The following is a 1,794-nucleotide window of genomic DNA, read 5'->3' on the forward strand; positions in this document are numbered from 1 at the left end:
GGCTGCCTCCCGGGGTCCCCAGCCAGCTCGCCCGTTCTCAGCCTCCCTCGCTGTTTCGCCCACGGGTTCTGGGCCCATTCTCCCGGCAGCTCTCCCTCTGGTACGGAGTGGGCTCTGGCCAGATGTTGAAGGAGCCACCGAACAGAAGCCCGCCGGTGCTGGCCCCTGCCGCCCTCTCCCGTCCCCCATGGGACCCCCTGAGCCCGTGCGTGGTACTCCCTGCTCTCTGCCCGCCCGGGCCTCCATCGCTGACCTCCACTGCCACTCCTGCCCTCCTGCCCTCCTGCAGCTCTGTGGACGCCGAGCTGACGTCGCTTTGCCAGTCGGTTCTGGAGGACTTCAACCTCTGTCTCTTCTACCTGCCTTCGTCACCCAACCTGAGCCTGGCCAGTGAGGACGGGGAGGAGAACGAGAGCGGGTGTGCCTTCCTCCCGGACCTGCTCATCTTCCAGATGGTCGTCATCTGCCTCATGGGTGTGCACAGCCTGAAGAGAGCAGGTGCCTCTGCCTGGGTCCCTCCCCTGCCCGCCGACTTCCAGGACCCTCGCCGGTCTTCCCTGCAGCTGCTGCTTTGTAAACTCCCTCCCGCAAGCTGCCCTTGCCACCACCGTGTCACGTGTGTCACTGCTGGGCTGGGGGAGGGTCGGGGATGGGGCCTTGCCGGTCAGGAGCTCCTGGTGAGTGGACGAAGGCAGCCACGCATCCCCTCCCCTGCTCACCCCTCCCACGAACACACCGCTGAGGCCAGGACCCGGGTGGACAGGGTCAGGTGTGCAAACCTTCCAGGCAGAGGTGAACGCGGAGCAGGGTTGGGGAGCAGGGAGGACACAGGCAGGGCTGGGTGTGAGGGTACTGGGGTTTCGGGGGGAGCCTTGTGTAGACAGCAGAGCCAGGGCGGGTGACGTGACGAGAGCACGTGCTATGTGAGGAAGCGCCCGGGGAGCCGGCGCGTCCTAGATCAGAGGATGGCGGTGCAGAGCCCGAGGGACGTCTTTACCTCAGAAGCAGCTTTGAGAGGTGGTCAGACCCTTGGAAAGGTCGGGACAGGGGAGGCGGGTGGGCGTGGCCAGGGCCCCGGGCCCCTGACGCGGGGCCCTCCCGGCCGCAGGGTCCACGCAGTACAGCGCAGCCATCGCCTTCACCCTGGCCCTGTTTTCCCACCTCGTCAACCACGTCAACATACGGCTGCAGGCCGAGCTGGAGGAGGGCGAGAACCCGGTCCCCGCACTGCAGAGCGACAGCACAGGTGCGGGCGTGGGCGTGGGGATCCGGGGGGCACACAGGCGTGGCCGGGGAGGTGGCGTCGAGGGCGTCTCCCCGCTCCTGGCCCCCAGTTTGTCCCTGGGCCCCACCTGACCGTTCTCTCTCCACAGACGAACCCGAGTCCAAGGAGCCCTTGGAGAAAGAGGAGGGCCCGGGGCCCGAGCCCCCGCCCGCGGCACCTCCAGCCAGTGAGGCCAGGAGGAGCCGCAGGTTGTCTCGCCTCTCCTGCCTCCGGCGGCGCCGCCACCTGCCCAAAGCTGGGGATGACAGTGACCTGAGCGAAGGCTTTGAGTCGGACTCGAGCCACAACTCGGCCCGGGCCAGCGAGGGCTCGGAGAGCGGCTCCGACAAGAGCCTCGACGGTGGAGGCGCAGCCTTTGACGCCGAGACGGACTCAGAAATGAACAGCCAGGAGTCTCGGTCAGACCTGGAGGACATGGAGGATGAGGAGGGGACACGGTCCCCAGCCCCGGAGCCCCCTCGGGCCAGGTCGGAGGCTCCCGAGTCCCTCAACGGCCCCCTGGGCCCCAA

At 68.0% G+C, this 1,794-nt stretch overlaps 1 protein-coding gene across 1 annotated transcript in view; it reads left to right on the forward strand.

Annotated features, from left to right (window-relative positions):
* Window positions 1-1,794, forward strand: part of SMG5 (SMG5, nonsense mediated mRNA decay factor) — a 29,814-nt gene that overhangs the window by 10,254 nt on the left and 17,766 nt on the right. The window contains exons 6-8 of the mRNA XM_023534294.1: window positions 9-498; window positions 1,109-1,246; window positions 1,374-1,787. Coding sequence (XP_023390062.1) covers window positions 9-498; window positions 1,109-1,246; window positions 1,374-1,787 — 1,042 coding nt within the window. The remainder of the gene's footprint in view (window positions 1-8; window positions 499-1,108; window positions 1,247-1,373; window positions 1,788-1,794) is intronic.

This window comes from Pteropus vampyrus, unplaced genomic scaffold (assembly GCF_000151845.1).
Source record: "Pteropus vampyrus isolate Shadow unplaced genomic scaffold, Pvam_2.0 Scaffold124, whole genome shotgun sequence".
NCBI lineage: Eukaryota > Metazoa > Chordata > Mammalia > Chiroptera > Pteropodidae > Pteropus > Pteropus vampyrus.